At 36.8% G+C, this 18,569-nt stretch overlaps 1 protein-coding gene across 18 annotated transcripts in view; it reads left to right on the forward strand.

The window, feature by feature from the left end:
* The first annotated feature begins 752 nt into the window (after window positions 1–752).
* The window catches only part of LOC306650342 (uncharacterized protein), a 94,648-nt gene continuing 76,831 nt past the window's right edge, over window positions 753–18,569 (forward strand). For 3 of the 18 annotated variants that reach the window (XR_013760875.1, XR_013760876.1, XM_079122258.1), the window contains exon 1: window positions 753–998. Coding sequence is in view for 3 of the 18 variants with exons in the window: in XM_079122258.1 (XP_078978384.1) it covers window positions 965–998 (34 nt within the window). In the remaining 15 variants the exon portion in view is untranslated. Of the gene's footprint in view, window positions 999–1,261; window positions 1,415–13,788; window positions 14,384–14,413; window positions 15,743–18,569 lie in introns of those variants that run through there. The other 15 variants (XM_079122257.1, XM_079122259.1, XR_013760882.1 and 12 more) reach the window with 12 other exon arrangements.

The raw sequence follows: 18,569 nt of genomic DNA on the forward strand, positions 1-18,569 counted from the left end.
TCTGTGATCTGTTCTCATTAATTCCTGGATTGGCCACATTGGACTGTCACTCAGAGGTGGTTGTCTAGGCTCAGAGTCAGGGGGCGGGGCCTGAAGCCTTGTCCAATCAGAGGCACGGGGGTGAGAACCGTCCAATCCGCACGCAGCCCGCGAGGAGGGCGGGCTTCTGAAACCTTGCGCTGGCCTTTGTCTGGGAGCCGCAATTCTCCGATCCACTTCTGGCGTCTCCTCCTGAGCTCAGGAGCCCCAGGTTTCTGTGCGACACAGGGAAGGAGAGACTCCGAGGGAGAACGGGGCCGAGTGAAGAGCAGGGATGGTGAGTGTGCTTCAGGCCGCTGGAGACGGGCGAAGCCCAAGCCCTCGGGACTGGCGGTGGCGGGAGGGGAAATGGCGGCGGGGCCGCTCCTGGTCCTCTCAGTCTGCCGCCATCGTCCTCCTCTGTGGGGCTCAGCGCTCAGTCCCCACGTCTACGTCTACTGCGTCCAGTAGCTGGGCCCTGTGCATCTTGTCACCTGAGTGCACGGTGTCCTCAGCCTCTGCCTGAGGCCCCATGAGGACATCAGGGTGCTGGCAGCCCAGCGTCTCCTGGGTTGAGAGCAGAGCACTTGGAGGGTCTTTAGAGGAGCACGAGGGTGTCCCTGTGCTGGCAGCCCAGCACCTCCGCAGGCTGTGTGCTGAAGACTGAGGATGGTGAAAGGAGGACCCCGACTCCATGGGGTTCCTGCATGAACGGAGCTGTGGTCTCTAGAGGCCTGGGTTCATCCTTCCTGCTGAGCTAGCTGAATATTCAGGAAGCAGCATCTCAGATCCAGAACGTGGGCTCCATCCCTGCTAGTCCGTGGTCTATGCATGAATTACTAAATTTTCTTTTTTGATTGGTTCTTTTCAGTTGCACATGACAATTCATTTTGCTGTGATTATTGAAGCATGGAATATATCTCTAATGAGGTTCCATTTCTTGTAGATGTTCATGATTGTGAAAATACTATGGTGTATTCGTGCGTATATACAGGAAAATTTTCTAAATTTTCAGCTACAGTTCACATTCCCAATGCCAATTTTCCCACTCAACATTATCATTTTGTTTCCCAGGCTATATTTCAATTTGGCAAAATATATTGTTACTTCTTCAAATACTGAATGGCACATGTTGAAATTTTTGTTTTATGTTTGTGAACAATTTATGTGAGAAGGAAACAGGAAAGTATCACTTGAGCATTTGGACAAACTGTGTGTGCCTCTTGTCCCTCTGTCTTCCAAGGCACAGACACATTATCACAATATTTTGTGTTAAGATTCACCAGTGAAGAATTGACTGTGTGATCCTTGTTATCTCAACCTGTCAAGTCTTCCTAGTCCTGTCCTTCAGAAATGACTGATATAAGATGCCCACATCTGCTGCGTCCATAACTCCGCGGGATTGTAGTGAATAGAAGCCTCTGAGTCTTGTCCTCTTGCAGAGCAGTTTGAATTGTTGGGTGAAGTCTCTCAAGAGAGTAGCTGGATGCCCTAGAGCCTGGAGGAATCTCTTGCCATTAAGTGACTCTAAATATTATTCCAGTGGCCCAGGAGGCTGAGGCAGGAGGATTACAATTTAAAGTCAGCTGCAGGAACTTATCCGGGCACTGAGCAACTCAGCAAGACCCTGTCTCCAAATGAAACAGAAAAATGTGCTGGAGATGTGGCTCAGTGGTTAAATGTCCTTGGGGTTATTCCTCTGTATCAAGGAAAAATTTTTTTCTAAAAGACTGTTTTTTTTTTTTTTTTTTAATTTTTGCTACCATGAATAGTGATGCAATGAAAATGGAGTTCAGCTATTTCTTTGACAGAATGATTCTGAGTCTTTTAGATGTATACTCAGAATTATAACTGAATCACATATTTCTGATTCAATTGTTTTTAAAATGATTTTGCAAACTATTTTTGAAAAAATATAACCAAATTTATACTCTCATCAACAGCTGTACAAAAGTTTTCTTTTATCCATTTCCTTATAATCTAGAGCTTGTTTTATTTTTCATGTGTTTTATAATATCCATTCCTACAGCTCTGTTCAAGCTGCAGGGAATCTGTTTCCCTGTTATCTTTAATCCCTGATGCAAGTTTGTTGGATCCCAGGCTTCAATTTTTATCCACATTTGTGCTTGCAAGGCAAAGCCAATTGATTTGATTGTAATCTCTGTGATTTGAACATGTTCAGTCACATTTATTCCAGAAATTGGAGTTTAAGGTTGTAGTCTTTTGAAGGAAATGTATTAGCTAAACAGTCATTTCCTGTCTAAATTCTAGGAGTAATTGTTAGACCTGGATGTATTCCTGGGGTGAGTAGTGGAAGGACAGTAATCAGGAAGTGAACTGTCACTCAGACTATCAGTGGCATACTGTATTTCCCCCTATTAAATGCATGAATCAAGCTAGATAGAAACTCTGGTATCAGCAATAGTAGATGGCAGAATATTCTGTCAAATTTCTTCTAAGGAAAAACTCACACCTTTGACATATAAATCCTCTTCCCTGATCCCTGTTGATGAACTCCATGGATATACTTGAATACTCATAGAAAATCTGCACTTTTTGTGGTTTGATATTGTGTATATAGTTGCTTCTCTTTTTTTCTGATAAAGGGTCAAAGTTTCAATAATAAGCTGAGAAGGGGAAAACAAAAATAAAGCATTGTTGAAACTTGCAGAGGAAAAAGAATAGCAGCATTTGGCAACAATTCAGAAATCAGGATATATCCAAGTTTCTTTAGAAAATACCCCCAATGACTTCGTTCAACCAAGGTCGATTTCTTGGTCACACTAATTATTAAGTGTGTGTTGGGAGGAGGTTCTATTATTGTGGTCACCCAGGCAACCAATGTGAGAGAACTCCACCTTAGCGTAGCTGTTTCCAATCTAGAGGCAGGACACATACCGTATGGAATGATCTAGTCTATCTTGATATTATAGGCCATGGCCCGGAGCATCTGTTCATAGTTTGTTGGTCAAAGTAAGTCCCAGATCACTGTCTTAACCTCTTTTATTTTCTGTTTTCAAAACCCCTTATTTGGATCTTTGGAGAGTTGAACATGCTCAGTGAACTTTGACCCCAGAGCTTGGGAGTTCAGCATGTAGTCCACAGAACGAAAGATGTTAGAGATGAGCTATCCAGTGAATAGGAAACCTTCTTCCTGGGGGAATTGGCAGGGCTGCAGTTACTGTAGATTAGAGCTTGGAGAGGCACCTCAGTAAATGCCACCCACTAAGGCTGAAAGTGAGCCATGTATTTTCCCTTTGAACTCATTGATGCAGGAGAGGACAGAGAGTGGCCCAATTGTCATCTGATGCCCAATTTGACCCGAGGTTTTCTTCCACATTTGATGGCAGATATTTTCTCTGTGGTCCTATGTACATAAGTCTATTGATTCCTTTATTATTTTGCCAAGAGGGACTTGAAACAATATGATTATACTATGTGTTCCTGGAGGAGGAATGGTCAGCAGCACCATATGGTGTTATATTTTCAGTGTTATCTCCCTCTACTCTGAGCATAAGCCTTTTATTTTTGTGCTGGAGTTTGAGCCCAGGGACGTGCACCTTCTGTATGCACACTTTCACTGAACTGTGCCCCAAGCACAAACACCTTTCTTTAGATTTGGTTGTATCATGCCTCCACATTTAATGTTAGTCTCAGTGTCATTGGATTTACATAGTCCCTTCTATTTCTATTTAAAATACAAATAGTTTTTATATACCGATGGATTCATTTATGGATTTCTTTGTTTCATGATTGCTTGGTCTATATTATTGCAAATTTATAGTTTAATAATACACATTGGTGTCAGGAAAGGATAATAACTTTTTTTTTTCTTTAGAATTCAAAATTTCTTGGATAAGCTTATTGCAGGAATTTCCATCTCTGTTTGATGGTTCCCAGACCCTGTGCAGTTTGAGGGTTGTAACATGTTGTGGTACTACTATTATCTTTGTAAGGGTAGATTATGTATCTTCAAGTTTTCATGGCTGCATCAACACAAGGGAAGAGACTTATGAACATAAGTCAAGAAGTGCTAGTAGCAACCAGAAGGCTGAATGATTCTCCCCTGACTCTCTGAAGGCAGTGTGGGTCTGCTAACCCTTTGACATTGGTCTATGGCACTGAAAACATACATTTGTGAAAAAGAATAAGCTTCTGTTACTTTAAGCTCTGATATTTGTGGTGCTTCCTTTCAGCAAAAATAAGAATACAGGATTTTCTGCACCTCAGACTCTGTGACCAAATTGAATCATGTTAATGTGGTAAATGTCAAAGATAAGCCATAGTTGTCCAGATTGAGTAAAGATTTGGCCATCATGATGGACAGGTGACTCCTTAGTGTCAGAAATAGCAACACCCTGGCCAGGCAAATTCTTCAGTGTGAACTCTTAATAAGTTGTGATCCTAAACTTTAGTTTCCTCATAACGCCATCCATCCCTGGGCATCTCTGTATCTCCACAGTTTGTGTAGAGTGCCTGAAAAGTCATGAGGCAAGACTCCGATAGACTTATGTGTTTCCTGTGTGGGAGGATGTTTTCCCACAGGACCTCAGTTCCTTATTTCTCCTCAGGCATCACCTCTTCTGAGTCTTCCACAGTATAAGAAGGGTCTCAAATCTAAGATACTCTTTCCTCATTCGAGCTGCTCAGGGTGTGATAAATTCTCACATTTTGAGTTCCCTCACCACATTTCCAATAGTCTGTTTTCACGGGATTATCAACTATTTTTCCCATGCAACACTGAATCAGAGACAGATTATTCCCATTTATCTCCATGTAATGAATGGTAGTTTAAAAAATATTTATATTCAGGTGATTAATACTCCACATGGGAGTTTAGCAGATAATAATTGTCTGACTCTGCTGGCAAAAGATTTTGTACCTCTCTTCCTTCAGTCTTCTGTAGGCACATTCATATTATCAGTTTGTTTTGGAAACTGTTCCTATTTGAAACTGGACTGTCCCGCAAATAATATGTGTTGGTAACCTAGTTACCAGTGCAGCGAGACTCAGAGATGGGACTTTTAGGCTAATATAGAATCAAAAAGGTTCTGCGTCTTCAGTGGATGAGTGTGTCAGTGTCTGCCTGTCATCCTGGGAGCTAGAACCTACTTAGAGGAAATGGTCACTGGGAGGTGCACTGCACAGGTTTATCTTCTTCCAACCTCTTCCTGCCTCTCTCTGCTTCCTAGATTCCATGAGCACAGCAGATTTTCCCCATGTCTTTCTTCCATGATGTTGATGTCTTGGAGACAGCCAAGCATGGATTGAATTCTTTGAAATTGCAATTCAAAATGAATAAATTCTCTTTTAAATTATTTTTGTCAGGTATTTTGGTCACATAGATGACAAGTTAACTAATACTGAAAGGACATAAAGTAGTTTCCTCACCCACTGTCATTCTTTTTTGCAAGCAATAAATATCACATCTGCCAAGGCATTAAACTTGATGCCCACAGGGGTGATTTCTCTTGGCTTTTGTAGAGCCTTATTGGTGTCTGGTCCTCTCTTCTTAGATGACAGTCAGAGGAATGGGGAGATGATTATCAGGAGATAAGCTGGTTGTCTGTGGCTTAGGAGCATTTCCTATTATCCCTTTGATCTACATAGGAAAACTTCTATGAAATGAATATATAAAGATTTTTTTCCACTTCTTCCTTTTTATGGAGATTTTTGGTAGCCTATAAATTAGACACTGGTATTAAAGGGAAAATACAGAATTTATTTTTCCCTCTGATATGTGAAAGAAGGGAAGTTAGAACAAACTCTAAGGAAAACTCATACATGTTCATGTGTTCCAGAATACACAATGTCCCTCAGTAAGTAAAAATAGGTATTGGAGAATACCACAGGAGACACCATGTGTGGACCTGAAGAGTAGGTCTAACAATTAGTATGTTCATTTCTTGGTATGTAATTCAAGATTTGTTCACTTATTTCAAGTTCCATTTTTAATAATTGCAAAATAATTTTACTAGTAGATCTTTAAACACTAGAAAATGTATCCAAAGAAGAAGGATAGAGTTGGATTTCAGAAAAATTATTGTACTTACTTTACATTAATCAAAAATTTTTCTTCACCATTTTCTTTTCCCTGAATGGTGATAGTAAGTTTATCACATCTTTTCCAGTGTGGGAGGTGATTTTAAATCAAATTCCAGAGCTGAACTTTGTAAAATCTATCAGAAAAATAAAAAGAAAGCAAAATTTTCCTCCATTGTGACTGCATAAAAATCAATACATTTCCTCAAGTTTGTGTGTCAAATAAGTTAGTGAATTATGGCTTTACCACATTGGATTTTCTCTCCTAAGGTATTGTGACTGTCAATCATATATCCTATTCTCTGGATATTGCAGTTTAATGCTAAATTATTGTTATATTTCGTATGTAAGGTGACCCCCCAAAGCCCATTTTTGAGGAAATGCAAGAGGGTTAAGAGAAGACGTGATTGGGTTGTGAGAGTCCTAACTCCCTCAGGTGTTTAATGCCCTGATTGGAATTAACTGTGGTAACTGAAGGGATAGGTAGGGTGTGGCTGGAGGAGATTGGAATTGGGGCATGACTTTGGGGTATGTATTTTTATCTGGAGAGTGGACACTCTCTTTTTGCTTCCTCATTGCACTGTGAGCTGTTTCCCTCTGCCACACTCTTCCACTGTGATGTTCATGCTCACCTCAATCCCTGAGGAGTGGAGCCAGCCTTCTATGGACTAAGACCTCTGAAACCATCAGCCCTTAAATAAACTGTTCTTCCTCTACAATTTTATTGTCAGCTCTTTAGTTACAGAAGCAAAATAGGTGACTGAAACAGTCATATATATCATAGTGCTTTGCAAATCCTGAATTGCTCACATAAGATTCATTGTCTACTAAGTAATTATTACTCTGGAGATTTGCCAGGTTTCAGCCCTAATGGTCGGCGGTCCTAGGTGGATGGGAGGCTTCAGCAAGGTGGAGAAATAGCACACAGAGACACCAGACATTCAGAGGCTGAATCTCTCTTTATTTTTTCTGCCAGCCTTTTTATAGATATTTTTCTTTACTGATGATCATATAATTTTATGGTTAGTTTAAAATAAGAAAAACATTCAAAAGTACAATGTACGCTTCTTCTCAAAGTACACATTCTCTCTGTATGACAGCCTAGACCAAAACAACCTCATCTCTCAGCTAGATTAAAACAACCTGATCTCCCTGCTAAACTGAGGGCACCATGATCTGCCAGCCTTCAAACTTCAGAACAAACACATCACTAGATTTTCTAAGAAACTACCCCCACCATGAACTCCAGTGTTTAAGAGTGAGAAACTTTTACTATTATTAAAGGGGAAAGAAATCAACTTATAGTTAATATTTAGTCTATTCTGATTTCATATAGTAGCAGACTACAATCTTATTCTGATTCTTAAAGAATTACACTAAACACAGGAAAAGCACAAATTTTATTTATGACTAACTTAAATGTTTTTATTATGTAAAGTATCTCTAGAATCAAGTATTGAAACTAAGAAAGCAACAAAAGCTAAACACCACATCCAAGCTCAGAGGAATGCCTCTTTATCCATCTATTATTATACTAAAGCAAATCACAGCCTCCTTTTAACTTGAGCACAGCTACAATTGTTTATTTTCATATATTTTATCTATGTACTACTGCCAATTTTTTATTGTGCACTATTTTGTGTCCCAATACAGTAAAACCTTCCCAATGTTTTCCCAATAAGTTTCTAAATAATATATTGAATATTAATATTAAAAAGCAAGTACACATGGAGACATGCCACACCTATGGTGTCCAAGAGGGAGGATGATAAACAGAACGGTGTCAAGTGTTGAGTCCTTTATTCCAACAGACCGTGTCAAGTGTCAGAGTGGCAGGAAATAGACGCAGGTTATATGTAACAAAGTTACATATATATTTTCTGAAAAATGTTGATGCTTGTGCTTTTCCTCTTGAGGAGTATATTGTAAACAACATTCACATATTTTTCCTCTTGTACACATAAGTATTGAGTTTGGGCAGGCATGGTCATGCACACTGCAATCCCAGATACTCAGGAGACTAATGCAGGAGAATCAAAGTTTGACCTTAGCTTTCACAATTTAGTGAGACCCAGTCTCAGAATAAAAAAACAAAAAAATAAGGAGAGGTATCAATGGGAAATCAGTCAATTTTCCCTGGGTTCAATACCTAGTACAAGGGAACATAAGCAAAACCCATTGAACTTGAATATTTTTACTCACATCAGGGTGGGTAGTTTCTCATCCAAACTCTATGAATACAATTGGGTACAGGGAAGACCGGAGCTCCATGATTTCCAGCTAAAACTAGTCTTGACAACATTAATTGTGCCTATCCAAGAACATGGGGGAGCTTTCCATCTTCTAAGGTTTTCTTTAATTTATTTAGTGTTCTGTAGTTCTCATTGTAGAGGTCTTTCACCTCTTTTGTGAGATTGATTACCACATATTTTATTTTTTTCGAGGCTATTGTGAATGGGCTAGTTTTTCTAACTTCTCTTTCTGAAGATTTATCACTTATGTATAAAAATGCATTGGATTTATGAGCATTGATCTTCTAACCTACTACTTTACTGAAGTCACTTATGAGTTCTAAAAGTTTTCTGGTGGAATTTCTGGGTTCCTCTAAATATATAATCATGTCATCAGCAAACTTGGGTAGGCAGAATTAATATTGTCAAAATGGCCATACTACCAAAAGTGCTATACAGATTCAATGCAATTCCAATTAAAATCCCAATGATGTACCTTACAGAAATAGAGCAAGCAATTATGAAATTCATCTGGAAGAATAAGAAACCCAGAATAGCTAAAGCAACCCTTAGCAGAAAGAGCGAAGCAGGGGGTATCGCAATACCAGATCCTCAACTCTACTACAAAGCAATAGTAACAAAAACGGCATGGTATTGGTACCAAAATAGACAGGTAGATCAATGGTACAGAATAGAGGACATGGACACAAACCCAAACAAATACAATTTTCTCATGCTAGACAAAGGTGCCAAAAATACACAATGGAGAAAAGATAGCCCCTTCAACAAATGGTGCTGGGAAAACTGGAAATCCATATGCAACAGAATGAAAATAAACCCCTATCTCTCACCCTGCACAAAACTCAACTTTAATGGATCAAGGACCTTGGAATCAGACCAGAGACCCTTCATCTTATATAAGAAAAAACAGGTCCAAATATTCAACATGTCGTCTTAGGATCAGACTTCCTCAACAGGACTCCCATAGCACAAAAAATAAAAGCAAGAATCAACAACTGGGATAGATTCAAACTAAATAGCTTTCTCTCAGCAAAGAAAACTATCAGTAATGTGAAGAGAGAGCCTACAGAGTGGAAGAAAATCTTTGCCACTCATACTTCAGATAGAACACTAATTTCCAGAATATATAAAGAACTCAAAAATTCTACACAAAGAATACAAATAACCCAATCAACAAATGGGCTAAGGAAATGAACAGACACTTCACAGAAGAAGATCTACAAGCAATCAACAGATATATAAAAAAAAGTTCAACATCTCTGTTAGTAAGAGAAATGCAAATTAAAAGTACCCTAAGATTCCATCTCACCCCAATTAGAATGGTGATTATCAAGCACACAAGCAACAGTAGGTGTTGGGGAGGATGTGGGAAAAAGGTGCATTCATACATTCTTGGTGGTGTTGCAAATTAGTTCAGCCACTCTGGAAAGCAGTATGGAGATTCCTCAGAAAGCTTGGAATGGAACCACCATTTGACCCAGGTATTCCAGTCCTTGGCCTATACCTTGGCCTATACCCAAAGGACCTAAAATCAGCATACTACAGAAATACAGGCACATCAATGTTCATAGCTGCTCAATTCACAATAGCCAGATTCTGGAACCAACCTAGATGTCCTTCAATTGATGAATGGATAAAGAAATGGTGAGATACATATATATATATATATATATATATATATATATATAAACAATGGAATATTACTCAGCCATAAAGAATGATAAAATGATGGCATTTGCAGGCAAATGGATGAAATTGGAGAATATCATGCTAAGTGAGATAAGCCAATCTCAAAAAGCCAAAGGATGAATGATCTCGCTGATAAGCAGCTGATGACACATAATGGATGGTGGGAGGGGTTAGTGTTAGGGTTAGGGTTAAGGTTATGGAGGGGGGCAAGAATGTATAAGGAAGGACTGTATAGAGGAGAAAGAGGGGTGGGAGGTGTGGGGAGGAAGGGAAAAATAACAGAATGAATCAAACAATAATACCCTATGTAAATTTATACAAATGGTATGCCTTTACTCCATGTACAAACAGAGAAACAACATGTATCCCATTTGTTTACAATAAAAAAAAAAAAAAACTAGTCTTGAGCCTACACAAGGTGTTCTATGAAGGTCCATGTGTTCTGATGCATATAGATGCCAATTTTTAAGAGATAGTTTTCAATTGTAGGTAATCACTCCTGAGAAAGAAGTCTAGGGAAAGAGAAGAAAGCAGGCGTAGCTGGTTTTCAGGTGTGTTCCAGGTCTGGGGCTCCATTTTTCTTCCAAAATAGCATGTATTTTAAATTTGCAAACTTCCTTTCCTACTATTTATTTTTTTGGTAGCATGTCTTAAACTACTTTATTTCCTTTACAGAAGTTAATTTGTAGCCCTTTATTATAGGAGCATCCCCTCAATTTGCACACTTCATTTTTATTGATGTGATAGATTCATGACCTGTAGTGTTGAACATATTTTCTTTTTGACATTTAAATGTGTTAGTACCATAGATTTGCATTTGCTATTGTAGAGTCATTAGATATTGCTAAGGAAGTAAACCGTGCTTATTATTTTTACATTCCATCTGGATGCTCCATCAACTTTAAGAATTAACAAAATGCACATTAAAAGAGGATTCCATTCATTGTCTATGGTAACAACGTTTTGAAAGAGAATAATGAGAAGAGAATCACTCCCCATTGCATTCAGGGAGCCCAAATCTCTTTTCTTGGTCACTTTTCATCCACACTAGTCTTGGCAAGGCCTTTTTTTTTTTGTTTTTTTTTGTTTTGTTTTGTTTTGTTTTTTGTCTTCCCTGCCTAGAGGAGTCAGGAAGGAACTTCCTCATTTGGCAAATCAGGCCAAATTTGGAGCATTGAATCATGGTTCCTATCAGACCAGGCATGGGCTCTGAGGTCTCTGGAAACCCCTATCCATCCACTCCTCAGCTGATTTCTCAAGGAAACCCCCTCCCCTCCCCTACCACAGCTGCCTAGTGTCACTAGAGGAAGATCTCCAAAGTTCTCAGCCAGCAAGATGTCCTGCAGCTCTGTGCATGTCTGAAGTCTTTGGGGGATGGAGATGAACCAGCTCACCTCAGAAACAAGATGGGTCCTGTCTGTCATGCTGTCCTGGACAAAACTGGGCTACTTTGTCCACCACTCTCCCAAACTGCCCACCATGTGCTTAATGGGGCTGCGTCAGTCCCACGTGGGAGACAGGTTAGGCATGTCCTTGTCTTTGTGCTTCCACTCACTCAGGCATGATGAAGTTTGGACTGCTGTCCCTTGTGTGGGCGTTGCAGACTGTCATGGCCATAGGAGTTTATTGCTCTCCAGGTTTGTCCTGCCACCTGGGCCTCTAGCTCCTCTGAACTTCCCAGCACCCTGTGCCATGCCCTCACTTGGTGCCAGTACCTCTTTCCCTCTGTCCATCTTCCTTGGAGGAGCCCTGTCCAAGTGTGACATGGGAAGATTTCCAACACTGCCACTGGGTCATCCCTTCACTTCCTTTACTATGACAAGCATGATGTGCACCAAACTAACGTAGACAATCAGCCTGAGACGACTGGGAGAAAAAGTTGACATAGTGAGCAAGGAACAGTTTCCACCTGGAAACCCATGTTCTGAGAGTCCATCTTTCTTCATCTTTCCCATCAATGTCTGCAGACTCGACCCTTACATCTCCCATGGGGGCAAAATTGAGCCCAATTCAGTGATCTTTCCCTCAGTTTTACATGCTCATAATGGATGACATTAATCTTGAGTCTTTTGGCATCCCTTCCATTAAATCAGAATTGCTTTCTCATAGTTCATATTAGAAAGATGTTCATTATACTAAAGCAAACCAGGAAATGAAGACACTCACTAGAATATTAAAGTGTCCATTCAACTACCCTTTAGCACTTCTATAGCATGGAACATGTATCAAACATCAAGTAAAACTTTTATCAGAAGAAGATTGGCATTGTGCTCTACTTTTAATTTTATCTTTCTTCCTTGTGGCCACTCATATCAAAATCATGATGCTGTCCTTTAATGTGCATTGACACTTTATATAAAATCTATCTGCCAGATTTTTCCCAATAATGATAATAAATTTAACTTTATTAAGTATATCCTTAGAATTTTTTTAAATGCTCTATGTAAACCACCATGTTTTATACAGAAATTTTTTTCTTTACTTGTGACTTGCTTTGGAGAACAAAAACTCTCATGTTTACTACACGTTGGCTTTGTAACTGGAGGCTTGAAGGAAACCATAGCTTTGTATGTTTTCATTTTATTCTACTTCAAGGTCAAAGGCATATACATTCAAATCTCCTTACACTTTCAGTAAAAGAAACAGCTTAAAGAAGCCTATTTCTCAGTACATTAATATTCTAAAATATAGGTCATAGATGATAAATGAAAACTATAAAAAAAGAAGACTCAGAAATTCTAACTTTTTTATTCTTTTCTTCAATGTTATATCTCAGTAGTGTCTTAAACAAAGCATCAACCCCAAGTTGAATTATAATTTTAAGCAACTGAATATTTTTACTTTCATTTACATGAAATGTTGTCTTGTTTTAGTCCATAAAAATTGCTCTTTTCCCATATATACTAAAATGTAAAATTTAATCAATTTGATTTTATTGCCTCCTTAATATGTTTCTATTACTCTCCTCAGTTATAATAACTGTCAATAAGTGTTCTGAAAATTCTTTTAATTTCAGACTTTATTTTGATATTTATGTTCCTTTTTATGAATTGTAGGCCAGGTCAACTTGCAAAAAACCCAGGAAAAGCATTAATTGGATGTATGACAATATGTCCTCACAGATTACCAAAAAACAAAAAACTATTACCACTGTCAATAGATTAATTTGGATGTATGCATTTAGATATGGCAAATTCTTGGAGTGAAAATTGTATATTTGAAATGATATAAAAGGATTCTTGTTACTATTTGATATTGTAGCAAAATGTACAAACTGCTTAAAATATTTGAATTCAGATTCATGAATGAACTCTTCTTTAGTGTTCTACCTCATTGTTATTCTTGGACCAGTGCCACTGGCATCAGTAGAGAGCTTGCTACATACTCAGAAACCCAGATCCTGTCCCAGGACTAGTGACTCCATCTATGCATGAGCAACACATCCAATCCATGTTTGTGCTCATTACAATTTGGGAAGCAATCATCTAACTCAGTATAACTTTCTCATCTGAGAAATACACAAAATATACAAATATATTCTTTTAATTTTACATTTTAGTTCACAAAAGTATAGGATATACACTTCTTTTGGACTTATGTCTTCCTCTTTCCTCTGAGTTACATAATACATTAGACAAGCAAGCTTTGTTAAAAAGTATCTTATTGAATCATTGAGATTCCTCAACTTTTTCAGAACCAGTTCTCTTAACACTCATTGAGTTAAGTTAAAACCTCTGTGAATGATCATATGGTCAAAGTGTCATTTATATGCTTATTCTTATTTTAGAAACTGTTGACATTCATGGACGTGGCAATTGATTTCTCTCAAGAGGAATGGGAATGCCTGGACCAGGCTCAGCAGAAATTATACAGAGACGTGATGTTGGAGAGCTACAGAAACCTGGTCTTTCTGGGTGAGTGAGCTTCCCTTCAGAATCTTGATTCACTATCAGTACTGAATGTCCTTCCTTTGTAGAGTATCTCTTGGTAGGTCCACGTGCACAAATCAGTTTCAGATACATACTTTCATGGGAATATATTGGGAAATTGTTGATATGGACAGGAAAATATTAATTATATTACTTTTTATGTTTAACCTCATTCTTTCTTGATATGATGTACACCCCTCACTTCAGATTTGTAAAAGAAATTTAACAGTATAATATATTGTGACATACCCCTTAAGTCCAATGTATTTTCTTATCTTTGATTCATTCCCTTTACTGTTGATAGTTGGAAATTGTGCTCTGGTTTTGAAGAGTGAAATGTTTTGTTTTTTTTTTTAATATATATTCTAATGAGTCTGTCAGGATACAATATTTGGAGATATAATTTTCCAGAATCTGGTCTTACTCTAATGAACACAGTAGTAGAACATAAATGTCAGTAACTACATGGAGGATTCCCATCAGTCATTCCATTTTCCTTTAAACAATCCTCACTGTCTCTAAGCCATTCCTAGTCACCTATATGGACCAAAGGAAAGATGCATGGAATCTAAAGAGAGAAGAGACAGTAGCTGTTTTAAACAGGTTTTTATTTTTTTCTGCTGCAGTGGCCAAAAGATCTGAAAAGATCATTTTAAGGAGAAAAAAATTACCTGTGGCTCATGGTTTCAAATGTCATTGTCCATAAACAGCCAGCTCCATTTCTTGGGGCTTCACAGGAGGCTGAACATCATGCTGAAAGGGTTTGGTGGAGGAACGTAGTTCACACGATGATAGCAAGCTGAGAGGTACAGACTCCAGAGACAAGATACAGAGACAAAATATATACCCTAGAGGTATGCCTCCAATGACCCACCTCCTCCAGCCAACCCTACCAGACCACAGCTACCTAGAGCTCAGTTAATTTTATCCAAGGATCAATTCTCTGGTTGGGTTAATGCTCTCATAACCCAATCACTTAACCCCCAACCTTTTGACATCTCACACATGAGCATTTGGGGATACTTCACATCCAAAATATAAGAGTGGCCATATGGACAGGTAGGTAGATATGAATAAAACCAAAGATTACTGAAGATAGGTCCCAAGGTGAAGGAGGAAACCACACTTAAATATGTTAATTGAGAAACTCTAATCCAACAAATGAATTTCAGAAACCTAGTTTTATCTGTCTTGCAGTCATAAAAGGGCATGCCCCTCCCTATGCTTATCATAATTTCAAATCCTTTTAGGGTTCTTCTTTCCCTTAGTGATCCCTGAGTATATTCAAAGCAACAGCCAAAGTACCCCCCTTTGTCTATTAGGATCTGCATGGTCTGACATCTCTACTGATTTTGAAGGCCACTAGAATACCTGTTTACATTTGTGAATGTCTCTAGGTTAAATCATTGCAATACATTAATATCCTAAAACAGTTTCTCTAATACAATTTAAATATTTATTCACTTAAATTTTCACCTCAGGGCTCTTTATCAATCTGGGTTTTCTGTTAATATTCTCTGCCATGTAATGAATGTTTCCTTCTCACAATTCAGTTCTTTGTGAGTGCATAGTTATGACTGAAAATTAGTATTGTAAACAAGTTTTTTAAAATAATATGGTTATTGATGATTTTATGGTTTAAATTTTCTATTATTCTGGTGCCCATTTGTGTTCCATTTTTTAGAATAGGTTGAGATGTAGGTTTCCTCCCATCAATGAATAATGTGTTTATTTTTGTAATGTATACATTATGATTGAATGTAAATTGCCTGCTTCACATTTTTGAACAATGTAAGTTGAAATATGCATGAAGCATCTGCCTATTGTCTTAGAATTACATGTTTTACTTGCTTTTATAAATATTGCTCCTGTTTTGTTCATGATTGCATACTATGTTTTGTTTCTTTTCTCCATCTTGGTATTTGTATAGTTTATCTCATTAAAAAATGTGGATATATGTACATGTACTGAAGTTTGTAATCAGGGGTGCTCTAATCCTTAGTTACATTTGTAGTCCCATTTTATTTTTATTTTGAAATAGATTCTTGCAAAGGTGTTCAAACTGATTTCAAATTTGCAATTCTCCTCAGGCTTTCTGTCAGCTAGGATTACTAGCATGCCTATCATCTATTTATTGATAAAACTTCTTTTGTCCAGGAGAAAGATTTTAGCATTTTAAAGTAGGACTTTCAAATATTTTTACATTTCTGTTTATCTTTTATGTATTAAAAATTTAAATCAATCAAACCACATAAAACTAAACTGACTGTTTCAATATTTCAAGTATTGTGTAGTAGTTTTAATTCAGGTTGTTTTCCAACATCTTTCTTGGAAGTTTACTTCTCCCACAATAAAGTTGGATTTTCACAAAAAACAAGGGCTCCTTTGTCTCCCATCATAAACACCATTCCTTCTGTGCAAAGGGTTTGATTCCTTTAGATGTCTCGTATCAGTAGAATCACACAAGATTTGGCATTTGATGAATGGTTATTTCAGTAAGCATGATGTCTTTAAGATGAATATTTATGATAGATGGTATGCAGCTTTTCATCTTGTAAACTTGAAAAACATTCTATAGTTTTTTTTTTCCATATTGCCCTCATTCATGCATATGAAAGGACATTTATTTTTGCTACCCCTGTTGGCCCTCTTGAATGATTTAATGATTGCAAGTGTGTAACTATGTCTTAAATCACAATATAAATGAGGATTGACTCTGTTGTGTTCCATATGGCTACTTTTCTGAGTCCTTGTCCATATGAATTTATTGAATACTATAATTTTTATTCCCTGTTAAATCAGAAAGCATTATTCAAATTTGTTTCTATTTTGAATAATTTTGAATTATTTATAAGCACTTGTAATTTCATGGGATGTTAAACACAGTCTTTCTGTGCTTGAAAAAATAATATTGGAATTTTGATAGCTTATACCAGGAGTCTCTAGATCATTTCAGTAGTACAGACAATATCTAATTTTATCTTTCATTTAAACGAGCCCATGTTTAAGAGTGCACCATTTCCACACATTTTTGGAGTTTTAAATGTCACTTCCCCTTTTGATTTCTAATTTACTGTAGTTTGTTTATAAAGTCATTTAAATACTGTCATTTCTTAATGTACTTTCTGCTTTTAAGCTGGTCAATCCAGAATATTTCATGAGCTATTGAGAAGATTGGGTCTGAAAGTCTAGTTGATTTATTCTAGTTCCTGAAGTCTTCTAGGCCCTGTTTACCATTCCACCTGGTTTTATTCTCTGTTTCAGTCATTGGAGATTGGTGTCTCCAAATATTACTGTGTCACTATTTCTATCAATTCTCTCAAGGTGGGCTCTCTATATTTGGAAGTACGATGCAAGTTAAACATGTATTTACTATTATTTTAAGTTTTTAGAGAGTGATGTTTTCTATCTTTATATAATATTCTAGTTTTCTCTTTTTTCATAATATTTGCACTTAGAAAGCCTTTTATCTCACATAACTTTTTGCTTTATTGTTTTACATAATTATGGCCATCTCTGATTTCCTTCTTTTATCTTTGCATGCAATATCCTTTTCATCATTTCCCTTTTACTAAAATTGATCATAAATTTAAATAAAATCTCATGTACCAAACAGGAATTTTGAGATTTATCCCATTTGTCATGTTTTGTGTTCTGATTGATGTTTAATAATAATCCATTTATACTTAGATAAATTACTGAAAATAATGAACTTATTACTGTTACTTTGTAAGTTGTTTTCTCTATTTCTTATAAAAGTTTTCCCTACTTTTTTATTTGTGTTAATTTTTGATACATTGATTATTATTGTGACATTCTTTGAAGTCTCACCATATTCTCTCTATATATTTCATGGTTATTTTGCCATTAAATTGGGATTATATAACTACATTATGTATTGATACTTAATTTACTAAAGTTCCATATAAAAATCAACATCTTTGCATGTCCTCTTAATGTTGTTATTGATTTCACAGCTATTTTCATATTGTACACTAATTAACAGGTTTATGATAGCCTTGCTTTTGTCTTTGAAATTCTATAGCAAAATTGTATTTTGTATCATCATTAGAGTGTAATAGAATTCATATTTGTGTGTATTTGTTCTTTTTCCAGTAAGTTTTCAGATTTTAAATGATTTGTTTTGTGAAGGTTTATTTTCTTTCAATTGAAAGGATTTGCTATAGAATTTCTTGTAGCACAGGTCTAGAAGTCAGAAACTTTTTCAGCATTTGTGTATTTTGATGTTTTCTTTACTATTGAAAAATAGTGATTTTGGATATACTATTTATGGATGTTAGTTTTTTTCTCTTTCTTTTTCTTCATTCATTGAATTATATGTTCCAATTCTTTTCAGGAAGTCTTCCAGTAAAAAAAAATCAACTAATAATTATGTAGATGTCCTTGTAAATGATACATCTCTTATCTTTTGATCCTTTTAAAATTTGTATGTGAATTTTGAAACTTTGATAATATGTGGTTTATTTTGAATTTTTTGTGTTTTTCCTTGTTGGAAATCATTGTGCTTATTAATGTTTGATATCTTTTCTTCCTCACATTTTAGTTTCCCTGACCTGATTTCTTAAGAAATATTTCATGTACATAATTTCTGCTGATTTCTATTGGTAACTATTTTCTC

Source organism: Sciurus vulgaris, assembly GCF_902686455.1.
Source record: "Sciurus vulgaris genome assembly, chromosome: 19".
In the NCBI taxonomy this organism is placed as follows: Eukaryota; Metazoa; Chordata; class Mammalia; order Rodentia; family Sciuridae; genus Sciurus; species Sciurus vulgaris.